General features: G+C 39.6%; 1 protein-coding gene across 1 annotated transcript in view; it reads left to right on the top strand.

Moving 5' to 3' along the window:
• The first annotated feature begins 7,984 nt into the window (after window positions 1–7,984).
• Window positions 7,985–22,671, top strand: part of LOC124607258 (cholinesterase-like) — a 99,507-nt gene continuing 84,820 nt past the window's right edge. Inside the window, exons 1-3 of the mRNA XM_047139533.1 lie at window positions 7,985–8,101; window positions 12,027–12,161; window positions 17,399–17,675. Coding sequence (XP_046995489.1) covers window positions 8,039–8,101; window positions 12,027–12,161; window positions 17,399–17,675 — 475 coding nt within the window. The 5' untranslated portion in view covers window positions 7,985–8,038. The remainder of the gene's footprint in view (window positions 8,102–12,026; window positions 12,162–17,398; window positions 17,676–22,671) is intronic.

Here is a 22,671-nt window from a genome sequence, read left to right as displayed (position 1 = left end):
GTATTTCCGTACTCGCATTACACATCGCGAGTTCTTCATTGAAAAGAATTTTGGTGAAAATTGGTAAGATACCGTCTTGCATTGCACATCGGAAGTACGGCAAAGGAAACCTAACTTTTAACAGTTACATCATTATTCCTAATAGCAACCGGTTGCAGGACAGACGAGTGTTCCGTGCGGACAGGTATGATAATAAATTTAACAAAAAAAGATCATGTCAATTGTAAGGCACGGGGATTGTAAGAGTGTATTTGTAAGAATAATTTCAGTCAGTTCAGATAATACCAGTACAAAGTTTCAGTAAAGTGCTTTATTGTGAATTTTCAAACAGTTTTATCAGAAAGTCAGATGCGTTAGTTTTTATACTTTATTTGCTCTGTAATTACAATAACAATTCTTTTACAGTAATTGTTTACAAGACTAAGATAAAGATTAGCTATATTCGGTGACGAAATTTTTATCTGAATCATGTTTCCCCTGGAATGCTCTTCATGAATGATAGCACAAGAGGTCGAATCATCAGACTGAGGTACGAATCTGGAGTCTGGATGGATGGGATAACTACGAAAGTGCTTTTGCTGTATATGAAATTGGACCCCACGTATAGCTGCAGTGTGTCTAGCACGCAGATAGATTGTGTGCAGGCCGTCAACTGGCCGCTTCCTTCTAACCAACACAGGGCAATCACTGGCACCAAAGTAGATCAAGATTTCACCGTAAAATACAACAGACCTCCCCCTGATCACCAGTTAGCTCTCGCTTGGCACCGTTGAAGTCGCAAACGGCGGTGGTTTGGGGTCAGTGGAATACACGCTACAGGGTGTTTGACTCGGAGCTGTCCTTTAAATAAGTGATTTGTGAGAGTTTTTTGGATCAATGTGGTGACGACTGGTCCTCAAAACGCTGCTGCACATGCAGTATGATGCGTCAGAGCCATATGTCGAACATGATAGTCTGCGCTCTCAGTTGTGCGAAGTGGCCGTATGGAGTCCAGTCTTCTAGCGACCGTACATTCTCGTGACCACAAGTGCCAGCAGTAACGTACAGTGGATTTGTACAGCCAAGTCTTTCTACAATACCCCATAAAGAAAATACAGCTTCTCCGAACCCACTTACACGACCTCGTTCAGTCCCAACGTGTTGTTGATGATGGCGTCTTTGTCGCCTTAAAGGCATTCTTGACTAACAACAGGTCACACGTCCAGACTCAAAGATAATTAACGCTCATGACCATTGGAACGTGTATTTAAGGGAAACCTGATTTCCATCCACACTGTGGTGTTACTAACGCCATTCTTGCACGACTGGCGAGAAATTTGAACAGACATTTTCTTTCAGATGTAGAAACACGTCTATCAGCTTTCGTTGATGTTGCACAACTCCTTGGTGTTGCGATTTTTCTCCGTCAGTGAGTTTTGATACTTATCTATGATATGTTATAATTTGATGGAGCTACAATGTACGCATAAAAAGGAGCGTTCTCCACTGAGGTAACCAGCCTCTACTCTCATGTGCGCTCCATAGATGCGCTTTCAGTGTCAAATCTTAGTTCGTGTTATCGAACCTGCTTGTGTACTGATACTCTATTCAGGAATCTACGCAAAGAAAGCAGTTGTCTCAGATATTGACACTGTCGTGGCTTCAATATAACTTAGCAAACCCGTGGCCTTCTATGGCAGTTACGTGAACGCAAAAAGGTCTTCCTCTCTGCCCGCACTCTCCCGGTGCTAATGAACAAGTTAGCGGCTGACAACCCCGCCATTGAGTGCCCCTAAACGACAAGCACCCCATATTAAAGCATTGTTGAGTCGGATGGACATCATGCACGTACTAGTTTTTACGGATGACGCTGTCCGTTATTAAGTGAAGTTTCTGAAAATATTCGAAATGTAACAGGTCAATGACATGATGTGCCTACTTTTCCTTAGACGTTACTGGTGAGCAGCGGTTTGAGAATGACGAAACGCTCATGATCTGGGGAAAAATTGTGGATGCCGTTACTAAAAAGCATCATTTCTCAATCTGGTATTCGCAACCCCACGCAGGTGATGTTAGATGGGGTCGTAAAATAGCCTAAACAATAATGAAATCATTTTGTAAGGAACTTAATTTATTATAAACATTGTGATTAAAAGGACACATATTACGAACCTAAATTAATGTGATGCTTGTAGTTGTTTCTCATTTAAAAGCTTTGCTATAAGTGGATCTACGTTGAAAACATACAAAAACAAATTGTTTTCGAATGGTAAAAGACGATTCCTGTAATTAATTCATAGAGCACCCGTAGACAAAATACCTTTTTTCACGGAGATAAGACGTGGGGAAGGGTATCAATGTTTTCAATAATCCTGTGATAGTGAAGGGCAGTTGAAAGAGCCCAACGCCAGTGGGAGACGACACAGTCGCATGCGTAGAATGGGTTGCCACTACGTTACCCAGTGAAACCATTATCACAGAAGCCTACAAAGTTTCACATCTCTTGAACTACATAGTGGAGGACATTTATCAAACTCTCAGTTTGAAGGATTTCACCTCAACCGAGACTTTATCAAGTGATAACAACGCATCGAGGCATTGCTCCAGACAAGAATTTGCCGAAAGACGTTCGACAAACTTACGAATGCCCTACCGTTGCGAGTTGTAGAAGATTTCACGAAATCATAGCACTAATACGGCAATAGTAAAAGGCCGTGACTTCGTGATGTCTGTTAATTTGGAAACGAGACAGCTGTAAGTAGCGCCATTGAATAACGAATAAAGGTAGAAAGAAGTGGCACCCCTATTTGGATGAGTGGTTCACTGATCATCGGCACCAGTTTCTACAACGCACACCGTATTCAAGAATGGAGCCCCGGACATGACGCTCAACACCCAGGCACCATAGTAGGTTTTCGACGAAACAGCTGCAGTTGGTACCCTCACAAATTTGATAGCCTCCAATAAACACTAACATTTGAAAAAGCGTGAGCAACACTTCGATTTGTTTCCATTGTGAATGCCGTTTCTATAAAGAATCATTTCTGAGCTCGGGTTTCTCCATCCCCACGGGGGAGATATATGTGGGGAGTCGCCAAATACGCTAAACAATAATGTAATCTTTTATGAGAAACATAATCTATCTTAAACATTATCGTACAATTATTGCGATTGTTAAGAAGAGAAATTAACGTGATGGTTGCATTTGTTTTTCATTTAAAAGCTTTGTCATAAGTGGATCTACGTTAGAAACATACAAAAGCAAATTGTTTTCTAGTGATAAAGGACTATTGAGGTATTTAGTTCATAGGGCAACCATATACGAAAACCTTTTTTCACTGAGATATGACTTGGCGAGAGGGATTAATATTTTCAATGCTTCTGTGACTAAATTTCCGTATTCTTTTCGACGAGCAAGCCAAAACGTATTTAAATGTCCACATTTAATATGCAGTTGTAGCGTTTAATCAGCAGATACTTCTATGAGCTGGTCGCGAATCTCAATTTATAACCTAGTAGCTAAACAGATTCAGTACCCACCTCTTATACTAATCACTTTTCATTTCGACAAATACTCATCACATAAGTTTTCTATCACGCAAAAGCATCCTAAGCAGATCAAACTGTCGTGTATAATAGCGTCTTGTTCATTAAAATATTTCTCTGTATAATCCGAAGTGAGTGGGTACATATCTGAATTTTAGCTTTGAAATCGAAAAATGATATATCAAGCCTCTGAATGAAATAATGAACTTGGTCTGCCAGTAATGCAATGTTTTTGTCACATCATTGCAGATGCGCATACAAGTCTGTGATCTGAGGCTTTCCCGGCTTATATGCGGCTTCCATGAACGAACTTGTTCATGGAGTACTTCGAGAACAGAGAATTGGAAACCGCCGAATTAAAATCTGTTTGTTTCTTTCGGCATGTCAGTGACGTTTTAGCCATTTTGACACATGGATCCGAAAAACCACACAAATTCTTATAGCATTTCAGTTCTATCGATGAAAACATCCATTTTACCATGGAAATAGAAAAAGATAACAAACTTCCTTTACTCGACATCCTAGTTCAGCGGAAGCCCGATGTATTGCTTGCACACAGTGTATACCGTACGCACACAGTGTATGTAAGCGTAAGTATGAGTATCTGCGTGGCTACAGCTGTCACCTTCCCTCGCAGTAGAACAGTGTGGCCATCACGGGGCGTACTCCATTTCATACGAACGAAGTCTGACGGCAGAGCTGCAACACTTGGAATCCGTCTTCAACAAGAATAGATGCAGCAACCAGCATATTCTGACAGACCTGTAAGCAAGAACGACATGGATGCCGAAAAGATGAAAGAAGACGATAAGAACGATTTTATACGCATATATACAGAAGGAAAGAAACACCAAATAAGAAAAGCTTTTCCTTCGTCGCAACGAGGACAATAATTTTGTACCTCTTGCGTTTAAAAAAAAGATCACGTTTACAAAATGTATGAGAAATTGCTACTGTCTGCTTGAACGCAAGCACAGCATGGCTCATTGTACGTTGTGTTGTAGTGGCCCCTCCCGGTGAGGGTAGGATCGACAAGCCCAACCACTGCAAGTGCGGCGAAGTTTATCATCTGATGACGTCACATGTTCAACATTCGTCAGCACTTTTGGGGTATTATCTACGTCTTTCCGAGGTTTTTCAAATGATAATAAGAATGTTCCTGTGTTTGTTGTTGGGGGCAGGGGGGGGGGGGGGGGGGGACGGTGGCGGAGCTAAGAAAGTTGAGAATCGCTGCTATTACGCTGAAAGCAGTCAAAGAACAGGACAATTCTACCCTCTACCATGCAGTAACAGGACGAAGCCCCACCCCTTGCCATAATTAGGGTCACCCTGCAGCGTTTCGAAGTGCTTCCCCGAAGTCATTCAGTTTTCAGCCGCCCTCCCTGCCGCCGATATCAGAGAAACTAAACGAGGCATCCATTATGAGTATCTAGACAGAAATTCCTTCGTAGAAGACAGTTGTCAAGATGTTTATTACCAAAAAATAAACAGTTTACAAAGATATACCACTATATATTGCAAATGAGGACTATCTGTCAAAGCTGAATGTGTGAGACTTCGAGGGGCAGCGATTATCTTGAGAACCTAACATGAAGGGAGGAGAACATTGCATGGCATCTACTAGTCTTGGAAGACGAATTCCGCGGGCAAAGAAGAAAGCTGCAGTAAACCTTATGGCCCAGGCAGAAGCATGAAGAACGCAAGGCCCGTTTGGAAAGAGTCGCTTGAGACAGTTCCTATACAAATACATTGATTTCAGTGCAGTATCAGTTTTCACGTGCTGTAATACAGCTACAGAATATCCAGGTACATCATTTTACGCGTCCTTAGAATGAAACTTCAGTGAATTTTTGTGACAGTGTATGCAAAAGTTATTAACAGAGTAACATCACAGCAAGATTTCCCGTTTCCACAGGTCATAAAAACCTCAATTACAAACACATCTAGCTACAGAGCTTTACAATGTCACAAATTAAATATGATGACTATCAGTGACTAAACCTCCACGTCAATAAAGCTTGTGTTTCTAAGACTTCAGTAAAAACAAGTGCTATCAATCGCAATATCTCATTACAGTACGTTTATACTTGATACGAGAAGTGCTTGTCGTAAACACAAACACAAAAGCCTACTTACAAAGTCCAAGAACAACTATTAAGTGAAAAATCTACATAGTACTCTAGCAGAAACCGCAAAAGTAAGATTAGATTAGTTAGGGAGGATTAAATCAACTGTTTTTCACGCTATGCATACGCGGTAGGAACGGGGAGATATCTTAACATGTAGTTGTTACAAAGTACCGTCTGTCTTGCGCTTCACAATGGTTTTCAACATATTAATATAGATATAACTATTATTATTTTGTATGGCAGAATGGATAGTGCTAACGTACAGTTTGTGAACAGAAGTGAGTTGATTCAGACAGCAGTACTAAAAATTATACGGGAGGTTATGAAATTGGTGGACGTCATAAAGAGCGATAGGAAACGTCAGAGTACACATACTGTTTATATTAACATGGAAAAGTTTTGTGTATGTTTCGTGGGTCTTAACTATCTCCGAAGAACTTGCCACTTACATTTTAGGCTAGTGATGAGCGTTGAAAGATGCGCATATTTATATCTGACGTCCCATCCTTTTACTTGGATATTTTATATTAACTTAATGATAAATTTGAATCATTGTTTATTTTTATAATTTGCGAAGTAGTCTAAAAATAGGCCTCAGTGCTCTGCTCCTACGCAGTGAACTATCGCTGGACAAGGAAAATTATCATTATTAAAACTAGTGTCAGCTCCTGGAGGAGGGGCGCAACTTATTGGGACAAGGGCGACAATGCGATTGTCATGCTGAGTTAGCGAAGCATTTAATTTATTTTTGAATCAGTTTTCACTTCTACTTCTGCACAAGGATGGTGATACTGTGGAAATTACAATAATTTTAACTTATCGAATGACTTCACTCCTGGAAATCAATTCTCTGAGCAAGTGCCGAAATTAACTTTCTAGTAAAACGAATCACGTCTTTAACTGACTTACAGGATTAATTGTACAGTTCTGTTTCTTGGTCATGTTCAACACAGTTTGTGAAACAGAAAACGTGATGTAATCCAACCAACCATCTAAATTCAAATTTTATAAGTGACACATGTTTATATCTCGATGGAAGACTGTTCTTGTTCTTGTCGTAACACTGAGCTTTGTGCTTACAGAAAATAGATCGCTGCTTGAACTGTGGATAAGCCATCTCTCTGCAACATCAGTCCCTCAGAACTAAGACAGCCCTGCAGCCTAGGGTTTGGACCATTTTCTCTGTACAGAACAATGGTCACTAAATTTAGTGTATGGAATTGCCTAAGTTCTTCAGTAGTCACTGAAAATGGACAACTCAAATTGTTCCTGTCTAAAAACAGCACAGCGTCCCTACTCAAAAAACGAAATCTCTAGTAGACACTTTCTTGGTCTGCAGAGCAAAATGGAAATTTCCTCATGGTATAGTTGACAGTGGTGTACAGTTTCGGTGAATACGCAAATGTTTCCGAATATTTGTCAGTAGCACATTGTGGCTAAAGCTGTACATAAACATCGATATGCCAAGGACAATGTCTATTAATATGACAGAGAACGCAGTAAACACCTTCCGCCGGGTGAACATATGTGTGCTTTCTTCTACGGAACCCCTATTCCGCACACGTATACAGCGGCGTAGGAAACTTTCAATTTATTCGTTTTTTTCGGTATTTGAAGGGTATGATCTGTGTCCTAACAAAAATTTACAGCAGGTAGCCTGCGTCAAAACTAGCATGTTGATCTGTACTTTTGCAGTAAGTAAGTAATGCCATTTCCGTTTTTAAAGCAGTAAATTTTACATATTTCATGCAACAGCTGGAGGCTAATATACTTGTAGCTCTGCAAAATGACTAGCGTCAATAATGCAGGCATATCTAAACACTCAAAGAGAACCTCTCACAACTCAAAAGGTGTTATACCGTTGTTTTACTTAACGCGAAAATACAGATAGCCCTTACCTTAATTGAGTGTACAAAACAGTCTCGATTTTCTTTCCGCGTCAAAGCTTTTTGATGATGTTTTCTATTCGACAGGTGATATAGTATCATAAAAACAGGAAAAAAATCACGTGACACATATTTACTAAAAGAGAAAAAAATGGAAATTTTGCGCACCGTAGAAAGAATGGGATAAAAATTTCTAAGAAATCTTATAAAAGTTAAGATTTGCGCCTGTATGAGGTATCTCTTGAGTCTTCTGTCAGCATCTGGTGTGTATTAAAAGACATTACGTTTTCCTATTCGTACTGTCCTTTCTCAGCTCAGTAGCGTGTCACGTATCAGATAAATAACACAGGCCTGGTAGGCTATCTAATCACGTTGTAGCCACTTCAAGCCGATGTCCATATAAGAGGTGCTGTCACTGAGCGACTTCACTGATCGCCCCCTGACAATACCCAGTTTTGCAACGGCTGCTGTCCTCATCCGTGGGGAGCTCATACAGCCATGGAGCCGAGCCGTCTGTCGTGCATATCGTTAATGTTCCTTACTTTAGCAGTACTTGTCAAGGTAAAACACCAGTATCTCTATTTGTCAAGTCGCAACGACTATCAGTTCACAAAGTGAACTATGGGATGTTTTCATTTTATATGGGCTTCTAGGAGTGTTTGTTTAGATGTTCGTGCTGAAGCTGAGTAACAAAAAATAGTGAGAAGACGGGTTTTGTTTTAGGAATATATTGGTATATTCTTCGTACTGTTACAAACATAGAGCATGTCAATGAAACTGAAAACAGTTTTGTTCTAGATGGTGAATGATTCAACCAGGCACAAATATTTTTTGAGTGGTTTATTTCAGTGCCATAAGGGGTTTCAGACTGTCATACCCATCTTCATATGTCTGTTATTTTCTGTTACACACATGTTTCGATCAACAGCATGTCGTCTGCTCCCACACTACACAAGATTATTTGAGTATTCATTGCTACTATATAACTTGGTTCATTAATATAAATACTTTTAAATGATTGCATTTATTTAGATATGATGTGAAACAGCTGTGTTCAGCTACATAAGTTTCAGTAGATGGCGATCTGTTTTGTTGTGGTCTGTGTCACTTATGCACGTGTACATAACTATATTGCTTTATATTTAAATAAATGCAAGCACATCAACGTATTCTTATTAATGAAACAACTTATAAAGTGGCTCTAAATGCTCAGATGTTCTTTTGCAGTGTGGGAGCAGATAACATGCTACTGATCAAAACGTATACGTAACAGAAAAATATCCATCTGAAGATGGGCATCGTAGTCGAAACCGGTTGGTCATTCACCAACCTTCATTAATAAGGTTATGTTGTTCACAAGATTCAACATCGATAGTATGATACTTTTGTTTCGCAAGAGATCGGTTCACTTTCATTTTCGAGAATGCTTAACGACGTTTTTCCAATTTTGCTTCTTTCGCATATCGTCTCAACGATGTTAAACTGTTTGCAAGGGTTACACGTAACAGTATAAACAAACATTTTGTGAAGTCGAGCCCTAACAGTCATTAGTTGAGATAACTTCAATTTTCTTCTGTGGTTTAAAGGAAGCATTTCAAGAAGGAACGACTAGGCAGGCGTACAGAGAGAGATTGACAAGGTCCTTGATATATCCAATAATAATATCGACCAGACTGCATTCTAGCTGTAATTATCGAGTATGCCAGGTAAAATCTGCCCATTGCTTATCCCCGTCATCATGGTCCTGCGAAGGTAATGTACTGGATGTGTCGACCAACAGTTTTCTTTAATGAACTTGAGCCTAGTGTGATTGATAATCAACATAAAGCAAAAATCATTTGACGAAGCAAATCTTTAAATTGTTCAAAAATCGATGCAACGTGATGACTGCTATTTCACTGACCACCTCATTCACTCAATAATAGTACCAGTGCAGCTTATCTGCTGCAGTAGTCTATGATTAATGACGTATATCAACTACTTGTACCTACTGTAGTTTAGCATCCCACTGCCAGTCGCACCACTGAACTGCGACGATACTGTTAAACCAATAACAGCGGCGTTCATAAAGGAATCATAAACGTCCAGCACCGTGTCTTGTACTACTGGTTTCAAAATAACCTACATATTCCACCCGATACTATTGACGACAGTATCTCATAATTGACTATCGATGCAAAGCCATTCGCGACAAAAAACAACAGTCTTATTGACCCTAACTATAAATTTACATCACTCGAATTCCATTTCTCTTTACATAAAACATGCATCTGACAATAGTTCAGTATTACTGATCGCTTGGTAACTCCATTGATGCAGTACTATCCTTCCGAAATTGTGTTATAGATTCCTCTAAGGCATCCGTTTTTCTCGAATGCTGAAACCACTTTAATGCATTACCCCACACTATACTACCATGAATTGAGTCTTCATAGCAACTAAAGACCATTTTAGTGTAATGGGTTTCATCGGGGGAGGCAATTCATTTCGATAATTCCAAAACTATATCGCATATGAACCACAGAAGTCATTGTGTAATATTCATATTCAATGAAATAATAGAAGAAAGAAAAATATTCAGTTGATGTTGGAGGCGAAAAGATCATGATTTACACATGTGGCTGTAATCCAAAGGCATAAAACTAAATCAGTGTAACTGAAATATAAATCATAATTTTAAATCCTCTATAACTTCTACAATATTCTTTTAAATTTCAGGAAAGTCTTACTAATTCTGCTTTATAAGAAGGCAGTCAGGTTTCAGGGTGTAATACTGGATTCAACTCTGGTTACTACCACATTAAAACATTCAAATTTCATATGCGACAGACACAGAAACTCTTCTACGTTAACTATAATATACAAAAAGAGGAAGAGCTAGCTTCCAAGAAGTGTAGTTCTATTGTTGTAAATATTTCTCTACTTCGTTTTATCACGCCACCGGAAGTTATACATTTCTGCACATTTAGTGTAGTTGTGATAACTGGGTGTGTTCTCATAGACCTATAATGCTTTGATTTTTGCGAAATGTAGAGTGATAGTGTGAGAATATATCAGAAGACACTCTTCTGCGACTGCGATTAGTTGTTTCGAAAATAAATACTGAGCTACGAAGAAAAGTTTTATTTCTGTACCTTCCATGCACGTGGCTATACAACTTATCAGCACAGTTCAACTTCACGATCCGGAACTTGGAATCAGTTGTAGCCATTAATGTCATCTCATTTCATTGAAGTAATGTACAAGTTCGATCTATACAGTGGTGCTGCTATGCTGACGGGTATTCAAATTTATTAATCGACCCTGAGCTTGCATAACTCTACAACCTGGACATCTGACCGATTCACCGTTTCTGTGATAGTTGTTTTCAGTCGGCTGATCGTCACAATTTGCGAGTCTGCAGCATGCTATTGGTTCAAAATAGGTCCGTAACTTCTGTTATAATTAAAATAAATGGATGTAGTTCCGTCGTCAGTTGTATTGAGAAGTATCATAATTTTTTTCTTGATTGTGATTGGTTTCGGATAAAAGTGTCTATTTTCAAACCATCCGTATCATAAGTAGCACAATACAAGCGATAGCCTGAATACAAAAACTGTCCCTGGAGTGTTGACCAAAGTGCGACTACAGCCGACTCAACAACAGTACTCAGACTACATAGGACGGATATTAGAAACGCAGTTCTCTAACGTCCGTTTTATGAGTGTGTTGTTGAGTCGGCCATAGTACCGCTTTGGTCATCACTGATGGGAGAGTTTTGTGCGTAGCCTATCGTCTGTATTGTTCTACTTACGATAAGGAGACAAGTGTCCGAAACTATTAAGCATTAAGAAATAAAAAAGATACTTCTCAGTGCAGCTTATGACGGAGCTGCAACCATTTAGAAACAAAAAGATAGTTCTTAGTGCAACCATTTATCCCATCACAGTTTGCTTTTGGTTTAAGAAGCATCAGTCAATGTTCTTAGCAAACATAATTTATTAGAGCTGCAGTAAGAGTGCAACTCAACGATCTGCTGTGAACGAAGAAACGATTACATCACCGTCTCCATACTCAGATTAGACTTAAACATTTTACTCTGGAACACAAAGTATATTGAAAGCGTCCTATCATTAAGAGATATTTGACTTTTATTTCAGTCCATCATCAAACTCTGAGAGAAACGGTGCTTAACATAAACAACCTCAAAAAACAATAATTTCAAATCTCAGGCAGGTTACTTTTAAAAATGCACATGAGGTATGATGGCAAATTTGTTGTTCTACTGATGAGAATACTGAAATTATTTGTTCGCATCCAACGAAGTGAACCAAGAACTGCGGAGGTAAAATGCTTCGGAAACATAGTAGTTTGGGGAATGAGATTTTTTATTTTATCGAAGTCTTTTGATGACGCAAAATTTTACAAGACGGCCAAGTTTTAAAGAGTAATCATCTTCCCTTATTGTCTCTCGCATGGTTTCTATTAAATTCCACCTTTGTTTCAGGCACAGGAAGTGTTGGTGACAGTCGAGCAGGGCAATCTACGAGGTACCACAGCCACGAGCGTCTACAACACCTCCTACACTGCGTTTCTGGGCATCCCGTACGCCACTCCGCCGCTAGGGAGACTGCGGTTCCAGGTAACTGTTCAGGTCACTGGCAGCACAGATGGATTTTTATCGAAACTACATCGGTCTCAATATATCACGGAATCTTAACGTAAATAGCGATAGTCAAATAACAAAGGTAGACAAGTTGTGAAACTTGGCTACGTCGTAGCGAATTAGTAAAAATGGAATTTCAAAAACACAGTTTCATACAAGGAATTCGTGTTATACATTAGAAAATATTTCAAACATATCAAATCGGGTTCGTCAGTTTGGCACAGTACAAGTAATATCAGTACGAAGAGCGACTATCCTGCACATTTCTGTACGTTCTGTGCTATACGATACTATTGAAAGGCGGTGTGCAAAGTACTTTTTTCAAACAAGTTGTACATTGTTCCAGTTCGGTGGTGATAAAAATGAAGTTATTAATATGACAGAGATATTCGTTAAGTTAGTTACATTATCGCTAATATTTCATTGTAGACAGAGAAAAAATGACAAAAGTCAATTCTTTTAAGCACTAAATATAAAAGTAGCCCAAGACACAAAACACACGAATTTCTAAAATAAAAGAAATTAAATGAAATAGAACACAGCCGTCATAGCCCCATTCACATTTCAAGTTACTCAGCACAGAAGAATGCATCCTACTGAACACTGATCGCCCAGCATACTCGCCTGTACTTAACAAAATTAAGCTACCCTTGCAACAAAACATAATCAAATATGCATGTAGATGAGGTGGTTACGGTATTAACTTCACTGGTAATAAAGAATGGTGTTACAGCTGCTATAGAAGTTGCAGAAACAGGAACGTAGCTGCTTCCACATGGTCATTTGTTACAGGTATTGGTAAACCTGTTCACATTCACAACATAAGAATTTCCCTATTAAGTAAAGGCAAGTGCACAGAAAAACAACTCATATGATCAAATATACGTACACTGATGTTATCGAAATAACATGTTTCAACAGGAAGCCATTCTACGAAGCGTAGACAGCGACAACTTTCAGGACATGGTGTAATAAATACATAAATTACTTCAGTCTCGGTGCCACACACAGCCTGTCATCGTTACCCATTTTAACAAATCCTGACCTTGAAATACTTCATAAACTGAATGACGAATGTAGAATAAATCTCTACGAAAATCCTTACTCCTGGAACTTTAACAAGCAGTTTTCTACATAAACCTTGTCTCTTAGTTAATAACTGACATTTGAGGTGGTGCCTATATACGTGAATACAGAGTTGTATATTTTCGCAGGTTTACTTATTCCACAATTTTTATTATACTTAGTGCTTTCAAGGCTCTAAATCTTTTTTTAATAAGTAATTATGTCATGCACAATATATTTTTATTTTTATTGTCAGTGGTGAAAAGTTGTGACAGCAGCAGGTTATTTATTTTCTGAGATAATTCATGGTTAATACGACTGTCCCCGATATATTCAGTCTACACATTGAGCAAGCAGTAAAAAACACAAAGCAAGTAGGAATACGAAGCGACATTGCATCGTTTTTAATCACTGACCATCAAGTTGTGTGATATTTCCCCATCAAAATATTATATGTAGTCAGAACAATGGTAGACTTCATTCTGCCTCAGAATAATATTGTTGTCACGTGGGGAAAATCACAACGGCTGCAGTGGAAGTCTGTTCAGCTTTCATATAAGATATAATCTTAACAAGTTCCCGCTGTAACTGACTCTGGACAGTTTACTATTGTTCTTCCCGTTGTTCTGAAACTAAGGGTTGAGATCGCTGTACGAGAGTGTCAAGTTGAGTGATGGTTGATCGTGTTAAAATATAGCACAATGGCATGAAGTATGTCGCGGTGCGCAGCAAGATTAATCGGACTCCGAGTAACAAACAATTTAGACTGCAGGTGCTAAGAAAAAGGAAGCAAATATGCATATAGTACCACGCTGATGGCGCGTAATCGTCACAGCGGAATAAACCTGTAGAAAATATAACAACTTATACAGACAGTTAGTAATATTAAAGGTACGTATTCAATAGATGGTAAGTCATTTTAGTTCAAAAATAAGATTATTATTCATAAATAGCTCAAAGACCCAAATATCGCGTTCTAATGTATATCGAGACATAAGAAGGAATGGGAAGTAAGTAGTATTGCAAAGAAGTTCCTTTGTTACGTATAAAAGAAGATAGAAAGTAATCCATGGACTTTAATACCGTGCATCGATGTCAACTACATGAATACATCTGCGTATAGTACTTAAATAAACGGCAAAAATTGTTTTATCACCATTGCCTACACCCAAGGGCAGGAGCAAACTCATAGCTTGATGCCTTTTTTTTTTTTTTGTTGGTTTGATACGGCCCGCCACGAATTCCTTTCCTGTGCTAACCCCTTCATCTCAGAGTAGCAGTTGCAACCTACGTCCTCAATTATTTGCTTGACGTATTCCAATCTCTGTCTTGCTCTACAGTTTTTGCCCTCTACAGCTCCCTCTAGTACCATGGAAGTCATTCCCTCATGTCTTAGCAGATGTCCTATCATCCTGTCCCTTCTCCTTATCAGTGTTTTACACATATTCCTTTCCTCTCCGATTCTGCGTAGAACCTCCTCATTCCTTACCTTATCAGTCCACCTAATTTTCAACATTCGTCTATAGCACCACATCTCTAAATGCTTCGATTCTCTTCTGTTCCGGTTTTCCCACAGTCCATGTTTCACTACCATACAATGCTGTACTCCAGACGTACATCCTCAGAAATTTCTTCCTCAAATTAAGGCCGGTATTTGATATTAGTAGACTTCTCTTGGCCATAGCCATCTTCTAATCCTTGCCCTCTTCCTAAACACCGATCTTCCGCATCCTACCCCCGTCCCCATCCACCAATCCATCCCGCCGCCTCCCACTCCACTTTCTAAGCTACATCCTCTTTTTCATAGACCACGCGTTCCCAATTTTTGGAAGTAAGCCAGTCAGTGATTATTACCCGACACAATGACTTAGCTAAACCAGCAGCAGCTCAGTTACCTTACAAAAGCCCCCGCTTCTCCATTTATTGCACGTATGCCAATCGGAGAGCATCTAAGCTAATTAGCTTATACATTTAGAACTGTGCTAACAGTTCAGTAATTTACTATTCATTCTCATTTCTCAGATGCATATTAAGACCTCATAACCTTTTCTTGGATACAGGACAAGCAGAGGGTTACCTACGGCAAGGATGAGGGGAATAGAACATCGTTCTCGTCCAGTGGAGTCGGCAATTGCATTATGTATTCATGCCACTTGACATGTCCACGCCATCGCCAATTGTTAGTTCGTTTCTCGTAGCAGGGGGAGGGCGTCCTAAAACGGTGAACATTATACTATGAAAAGCTGTAAATGATATTAGTGGCCAAACATTTCCAAATGGATTCAGTTTGGGACTCTAGCCACGCCGTTCCATTTAAGGAATGTTATTATTCACAGTCCATTGCCTTGAACAATCATGTCATGCCTACACAGTCATCGTCTCTGAATTGTTTCTCAAATGCACGCAATAAACTGCTGTAAAATGTGTTCGTATGTATCCTCATTTAGCGTTTTCTGAAGCAAAATATGGGGTCCATATCCTAACAACGAAAACCACCCGTACACTGTAACGCCACCTCTTCTGTACGTTACTGCAAGTAACACATGATGGCAAGTAGTGTTCTCCAGAAATTCACCAAGCCCAAAATCTTCTATCAGATTTCCACAGGGTATAGCGTAAGTCATCATTCTAAGTCACTCGCCTCTAGTCATCATTCGTCCAGCGGTGTCGCTCCTTTCAGTACCTTAAGCACCCCTCAGAGCTGCCTGTACAAATGTGTGGTTTATGAGGAGCAGCACGAGCATTGCACTCCCTTCCTTTCAACTTCCTATTCACAGCATTGTGCTAGTTGGACTGTTGGTTGGACATTGGAAAGCAGAAGTGATCCCTTTCGCCGATGTCAAGAGGTTTTTTTCAACTACCCTCCGCAATGTTCGACAGTCCCTATCCGGCAGTAAATGAGGTCTACCTGGCCTTGATTTATCTGTGTTTAATCCTTCGCGTTTCCGCTTTGGAAGGTCCCTGATGGATTGGTTACTCAGGTGACACACGGTGACTGGTCCACGTCTGAAGCTACTGATCTCTACCGACTAACCAATTCTGCTGTTGCTGCTTCTCTACTGACAACACAACACTCCTCGCTTCCTTTTATATCGGTTGGTCCCCCTCTCTTCACAACTACTGCACAATTTCGCATTACAAAGGGTGTCAGCATACTTTTAACCAGATGGTGTATTTGAGTTATTTGACAAATGAAATAAATCTAACAGAGCTTCCGCATTGTCTTTTATTCTATTAGGACTTAACAAAAACGCATTCTCTTCAGTGAAAATGACCTGACAAGCTTAAACAACGAAAGGAAATCGAGATCTATCGTCTCATCAATATTTTTATGCCAGTCGTTGCAGTTCCGCTTCCCTGAAACGTTTCATTACGTAAACCTTAAGTTTGTAAGTAGGCTGTTGAGGGTTTTATGTTGGTAACGCCATGTAGTGCTGTGTATGAAAATCGCTGACTGCGCTGTGTGCAGTCTGTGGCTGGTAGGACTCGTTGTTGGAATACTCCTTTGTGTAGTGTTGGGCAGTTGGAAGTGAACAGCACGTATCGTTGTGCAGTTGGAGGTAAGCCGCCAACAGTGGTGGATGTAGAGACAGAGATGACAGAGTTTTGAGAGGATAATATAAACGGACGATTTGGACGTGTGTGCGCCAGAAAAAGGAAATTTTTAAAGATGGATGTTATGAATTGATAGATATATATATGATGACTTTTAAACATTATTAAGGTAAATACATTGTTTGTTCTCTATCAAAATCTTTCATTTGCTTACTATGCCTATCAGTAGTTAGTGCCATCAGTAGTTAGAATCTTTTATTTAGCTGGCAGTAGTGGTGCTCGCTGTATTGCAGTAGTTCGAGTAACAAAGATTTTTGTGAGGTACGTGATTCATGAAAGGTATAGGTTATTGTTAGTTAGGGCCATTCTTTTGTAGGGATTATTGAATGTCAGATTGCGTTGAGCTAAAAATCTTGTGTGTCAGTTTAGTGATAATCAGAATAAGTAAAGAGAGAACTGTCTGAGTATGTTGTGTATTACTCAGCTGTTTCTGTATCAAATAACGTAAGAGTTTTTCCTGCACTGTCACTCAGTAATTTTTTAAAGGGGACGTTTCAAGCTCCACTAACGAATTAAAAATTACTGCTTTGCAGGCTCCACAGCCGGCTGAAAACTGGGAAGGAGTGCGTAATGCCACCCAGTATGGCAGTGACTGTATCCAACCTGACGGCAGCGGCTCCGAGGACTGCCTCTACCTGAACGTGTACGTACCTGGTGTTCCGGAGGAGGGCGCGCAGCTGCCTGTCATGTTCTGGGTGTACGGCGGTGGGTTCAGAGGTGGCAGTGGTTCTGACGAGGAATACGGCCCAGACTTCCTCGTCTCCTACGGTGTCATACTCGTCACTATTAATTATCGCCTAGGACAGCTTGGTAAGTATTGTTTCCTGATATTCTGCATTAGTTGCTGCCAATGATCCCAGCTTTGAGTGCAGCCACTGCTTACACATCGTATAAAGTCATGAACAATTGAGGCCGAGGGTAACTGCTTATAAGAGTTACCTTTACTCTCTTAACGGCCTTATCAAAGAGGGAAAAGCAATGGATGGAATTTTAGGGCCTCAGCTGCTCTTGGGAGGGGGGGGGGGGGTAAGGGGGTTGGAGGTGAACTGCCACTAATGATTGAAAAATCGTCAATAAGAGAGTGGTGAAGCCGATTGAAACCACTGCATTATGGACTTAATTTAACGAAATAATTAGGCAAAATAATTCACGTGAGGAAGGCCGGACGTCATTGGCCAACGGGAACAATATTTCGGCATGTGAACCCAATGCCATCTTCAGGTGGGCTGAGGATGTGAACGCCTTTCAGCCAGTCACCCGTTGTCTACTTTGTCATGACTTACACCAGGACAATTTGAAGAATCATAACATGTAATTTGTATCTGTAGGATTTATGGTCACTAATTTACAAATCGCCATGACAATCTCTCCATTGTCAAAAATTTCCGGGTTAGTCCTCTATTTGGATCTCTCAGACGAGACTGCAGAGAGTGAGATGATCTTGGCAGAAAGACTGACAAACCAACAAAACTTCGACTTGTCGGAGTGTGGAACGCCAGAAGTCTGAATGTGGCAGGGAAGCTTTCAAATCTGAAACTGATATGAAATAGTTGAATCTAGTTGTGGAAGGTGTCTGTGAATTGAACTGTAAAGAAGGTAAGGGTTTTCGCTGAGATGAAAGTGGAATACAAGCGCAAGCTGAAAATGGTGAAATGGTAACAGCATATGTTAAGAATAGGAAGGTCAGCAAAGAGTGAGTCACTGTGCTGAGCTAAGTAATATTATTTAAAAAGATATTCTCATCGCCTTTCGTAGCTTGTTCATTTATAAAATCCACAATTTCATTTACGACTGGTAGCCATATTCATGTAGGAAAAAGGGAGAAATTAATGTTCCAATAAAGTTTCGCTATGAAATTTTCGATCTATTCCACCTATAATTGTCCTAACATGGAAGTGAAGTTGCGGAATTTATAAATAAATAAGTTACGTAAAAATGACGATAATATCCTTTAAATGTTTTACGTAACAATGAACTAATTCGAAGAAAGACTAATTCTGTTCATTGACAGGGCTGTTCCCACAAGAGTAACAACCAAACGGGAACGACAATTACATGTCATGCATACACGTCGGCGTCACAAGCAGACATGAAATGCTTTCGTAGTCACGAATATGGACAACCATGAGGTGTGTAATTGAACAACGATAATGAAAATTTGTACCAAACCAGGACTCGAACCCCCCTCGCTTATCGCGAGCAGTCGCCCAACCATTAGAGTACCCAAGCGCGTCTCACGACCAGACTTAAACTTCCACATATCGTCAACCATGCGTTTACAACCCATAAACCGAGCGAGGTGTCTCAGCAGTTAGCACACTGGACTCGTATTCGGGAGGACGACGGTTCAAACACCCGTCCGGCCATCTTCATGAAGGTTTTTCGTGATTTCCCTAAATCACTTCAGACAAATGCTGGGATGATTCCAGTGAAAGGGTACGGTGAATTGCTTCCCCGTCCTTCCCTAATTCGATGGGAGCGATGGCCTCGCTGTTTGCTCTCCTCCCCCCCCCCCCCCCCCAAAATCAACCAATTAACCAACCCGTACACGTACATCCATTAAGAACATTCCTCGTACATCTATTAAATATGATCCTGTACATGGAAGAAATTTTAATTGAAAGTCGCTTGCCTAGTGTCAAGCAGAAGATGGAAAACGTAGAGCATGTTAGGGAAGTGAATGGGAAACTCTGTGTGTAAAGGGAGATGAAACCTGATATATACAATACAGAAATAGATTTAAATGGTCGTAGCGCGCAATAAGTTAAGCATTGATGAAACAAGTTGCATAAGATTTCCATAGTGCTTGGTCTAGGGTCGCTAGTCTATCATCCAGTACATGAAGACATCACGTCTAGGTTCACTTTAATGTCATTTGAGGTAAACTCTACCGTTTTGTGACCTTATAGTCAAGGGAAGGCAGGATTCGGTTACGATTGTGGACAGGGCCGTAATCATTTACTACTGGTTGCCTTCTACAGCTACACACATTTATTTTTAAAACAGTAATTCCAGATTCGACAATAAACAAAAAATACCACACCTTAGTAATGAAGAAATAAACAACTGTGTAAATAATAGTGTTGTCAGTGGGATGCAATTTAGCAAATCACCATAAAATACACATACAGACAATATTTTTTAAAAAAAAAACAAGCCACTGTGATCACGGCTCAAGGCCTTACACGCCGAGAATTACCATAAATTAAGAATGTTTAAGAAATCGTAGCAATTACAACTGACAGGTATTAAAATATAAAAAAGTAAGTGGCCACAAACACAGCAGAAGGTACCAGACGCCAGGAATGGCAGTAAATACGGTTTTAAGACTTACTGCTAAAATACAAATATCAAATTATTTTTTTCAATGCAAATGACCACAATCACGGCTGAAGGCCTTACACACCAGAAACGGCAATTAAATAAATAATTTGACACCTGCTGTAAAACAGCAAATACAAGCAGAGGTTATTTAAAAGAAACAAGCAACTGACCACAAAACGGTGAAATAAGATGATGGTTACCTTGTAACACAACCCTTACACTACTAGATTGATTCCAGAAGGCGGCCGGAACTATTAACTAGACGTACATAACCATTAATGTAGGCATTACAAGGTATGGTAATAAATAATATAATATTAAAACACAAGGACCAGTCACAGACGATGCTCCAGGAATCAACCACTGAGAAGGTCCGGCTGAAACATCCCCTTTAAACAATTATACATGACTGTGCTTAAACTGACACACAATATTTTGTTAGCGCAACGCAATCTGACTTTCAAAATTCCCTACAAAAGAATGGCCCTGACTAACATTAAACTATACCTTTCACAAATCACATACCTCACAAAAATCTTCGCTGCTCAAGCTACTGCAATACAGCGAGCGCCACTACTGCCAGCTAAATAAAAGATTCAAACTATGGAAGGCACTAACTACTGATAGGGATAGTTAGCAAATGAAAGATATTAATAGAGAACAAACAATGTATTTACCTTGATATCATCATATATAAATATAGCAGTTCATGACAAATTTCAAAACTCCGCCATCTCTCTCCCCACATCCACCACTGCTGGCGGCTCACCTCCAACTGAGCAACGCTACGCGCTGTTCACAGCCAGCTGCCTAACACTACAATGGCGAGTATTACAACAATGCAAAGCAGCCACAGACTGCACACAGCACAGCCAGTGATTTTCATACAGAGGTGGCGTTACCAATAAAAAACCTAAACAGCCTACTTACAAAGAAAAAATTTTTCATAATTACAATAACAAAGAAATCAAATGCACACACTTATTGATACAACGTTGTTCAAAAGCTAAAAATTTCTCACAGTCCATAAAGACAGTCCAGATTGTTCATCGCAGTAAAAATGCAGAGTTTTTCTCAAAGTCTGAGCAGTAAAAGAAAATGCACACAGAAGTAGTGGATTTCCATGCAGTCTTGAAGAAGTAGTGTTGTCCTTCCAACGGAAAGACAGTGCTGACTCTTGACATGCATACAGGTAATGGGCCACAACAGAGCAAACCCACAGCAGAGTCAGTCGAACTTTTGAAGAATATTGGTAGGTAGGTCATCACAGAGCAGACCCACTGTAGTCCTGGTAGAGATTACGGTATGGTGGGCCACCAGAGGTGCAGACCCACTGCAGTCCTTGTAGAAATAATGGTACTGGTGGGTCATCAAAGATGCAGACCCACTGTAGTCCTTGTAGAGACGGCCAGCAGCCATCTGTTGCGACTGTGCAGGTGCACAATCACCATCGAAGATTCTTGTGGAGAATATAGCAAGTCCATAAACCACCACTTGTCCACTCACAAAAAATTTGTTTGACATGTCCTTAGAACCAGCAATGCTGTTATCCAGTCCCTTGCTGAATTATTAACACACATGCAAACACTAACAGTCCCTGCTTCTCACATATTGTCCATATACTATGACCAACAGAAACGTGTGCAGTGAAATGTAACTTACAAGTTAATAATAAGATGAACTGGTGTCAATTACAATTTTATAACATGAGAATACAATTACAAAGGTACAAAATACATCATTAAAGAACATAACAATACAGATAACATTTGTAGTAAAACAGGCGTTACAAAAGAATAGAAATAGACATATACGTCAGTGTTACAGGAATTATGACATGAGTACATACATAAAAGATCAGAATAACTTTCGAAACATCAACTTCACACATGAGCATTAACACAAAACAGAATAAATAATGTCTAAACATCTTTACAAAGTAAATAACACATTATTAATGCCAATTGTATTTGAGGATAACAGTATTCCTCATCATAGTGAATGTAACTTAGTATTAGAAGAGAAAAAAGTTCTATGAAACAGTACACAGAGACAGGAAGAAAACAAATACACAAGGGTACACAAACATATAGTGGGATAACACCAATAGGAAAGGACAGGGTTCGTTTTCAGTGTAACATTTGGTACTGCAGTCCAACCCAAAACTTCATATATCTTTCCTCTTATTTCATCCTTTGTTTCCACCAAAAAAATTCTATCTAAGCATGCTTTCTGTATTTATATGTTCACACATTTCGTACCTCAACATTTATTTCCAAGAAAACCCTACCTAAACCTGTTTTCTGTACTTTTTTTCGTATAACTTCTCAATGCATTTCTTCCAATTCATCGCAACTCATTCTCTTAGAGGCTACCCCCTCTCAAACTAACTTAAATCTATTGAGCTCAGATATATATACCAAGAGACGAGGCAGTGCAGCATCACATAAAACAATTAATATAAACAGCAATGAAAAAAAAC

The sequence above is a fragment of the Schistocerca americana genome, chromosome 3 (genome assembly GCF_021461395.2).
Source record: "Schistocerca americana isolate TAMUIC-IGC-003095 chromosome 3, iqSchAmer2.1, whole genome shotgun sequence".
Classification (NCBI taxonomy): Eukaryota; Metazoa; Arthropoda; class Insecta; order Orthoptera; family Acrididae; genus Schistocerca; species Schistocerca americana.
The sequence above is the reverse complement of the archived record's forward strand: the minus strand, read 5'-3'. Positions and strand labels throughout refer to the sequence as shown.